Raw genomic sequence first — 1,116 nt, 5'->3', positions numbered from 1 at the left:
ATGCTAATTTGAATACTACTTTATTTTACGATTTGGTTTTGCTTATTGAATGCTCAAATTGGAAAAGTACTCCTACTTTGAATGCTAAAATTGGAGAGCACTATGCAGAAATCTAGGAGCCCCCTCCATCATCCGCGCAGTCGTCCCCGTCACCGACCCCCCTCTGACCTCGAGGTGAGACCAGCCAAATCTCCATGTCAATATGAGTCCTATAATATGAGTCATCGGGTTGACTTTAAGTCTGTCGAGTCTCCACCTATATGAGAGGACGAAGAATCCCGACTGTTGTCGTGGGGTTAGCTTCTCCTCCGTTCCCGTGTGCTAGACACAATTTGGTGTAATGCACTCGGGAATGAAAGGAGGAGCTACCATCACCGACAGTCCCAAATGTCAGAGAGGAATCAGTGAGGGAGAGTCTCCAACCATATATATATATATATGAGAGGACGAAGAATCCCGACTGTTGTCATGGGGGTAGCTTCTCCTTCATTCTCGTGTGCTAGACAATTTGGTGTAATGCATTCGGGAATGAAAGGAGGAGCTACCATCACCGACGGTCGAATATATACACCACATGAGCTGAGAGTTTTCAAGAAAAGACTCGACAGACCGATAGTCAACCCATGATGAATAATAATGATCTAATTTAGGTTTTTTAGTACATATATTTAATTATACAAATTTAATATTTAACTTTTTTAGTACATAAATGCGACGTCTACAGCTACGGGATCTGCCTTTGGGAGGTGTACTGCTGCGACATGCCGTACGCGGACCTGAGCTTCTCGGAGGTCACGTCCGCTGTTGTTCGTCAGGTACAACAAACCTGCAGTTATTTTGTGATGATTGCTGAACCGGAGTGCACTTGACAACAATACACACACGGTCTATGATCTCCAGAACCTGAGGCCGGAGATCCCGCGGTGCTGCCCGAGCGCGTTTGCGAACGTGATGAAGCGGTGCTGGGACGAGAACCCCGACAAGCGGCCGGAGATGGCGGAGGTGGTGACGATGCTGGAGGCGATCGACACGTCCAAGGGCGGGGGCATGATCCCCGTGGACCAGGCGCGCGGCATCGGGTGCCTCTCCTGCCTCAGGCCGCGCAGGGGGGCCTGA

The 1,116-nt window shown here is 49.2% G+C and overlaps 1 protein-coding gene across 1 annotated transcript; it reads left to right on the top strand.

The window, feature by feature from the left end:
- Positions 1-713: 713 nt before the first annotated feature.
- Positions 714-1,116, top strand: LOC119350933 (serine/threonine/tyrosine-protein kinase HT1-like). Its single transcript, XM_037618535.1, has 2 exons — positions 714-815; positions 901-1,116. The coding sequence occupies exons 1-2, from the start codon at positions 762-764 to the stop codon at positions 1,114-1,116; spliced, it is 270 nt and encodes an 89-aa protein (XP_037474432.1). The 5' UTR covers positions 714-761.

The sequence above is a fragment of the Triticum dicoccoides genome, chromosome 1B, assembly GCF_002162155.2.
Source record: "Triticum dicoccoides isolate Atlit2015 ecotype Zavitan chromosome 1B, WEW_v2.0, whole genome shotgun sequence".
Lineage (NCBI taxonomy): Eukaryota > Viridiplantae > Streptophyta > Magnoliopsida > Poales > Poaceae > Triticum > Triticum dicoccoides.
Note: the sequence above shows the minus strand (reverse complement) of the source record. Positions and strands in the feature narration are given on the sequence as shown.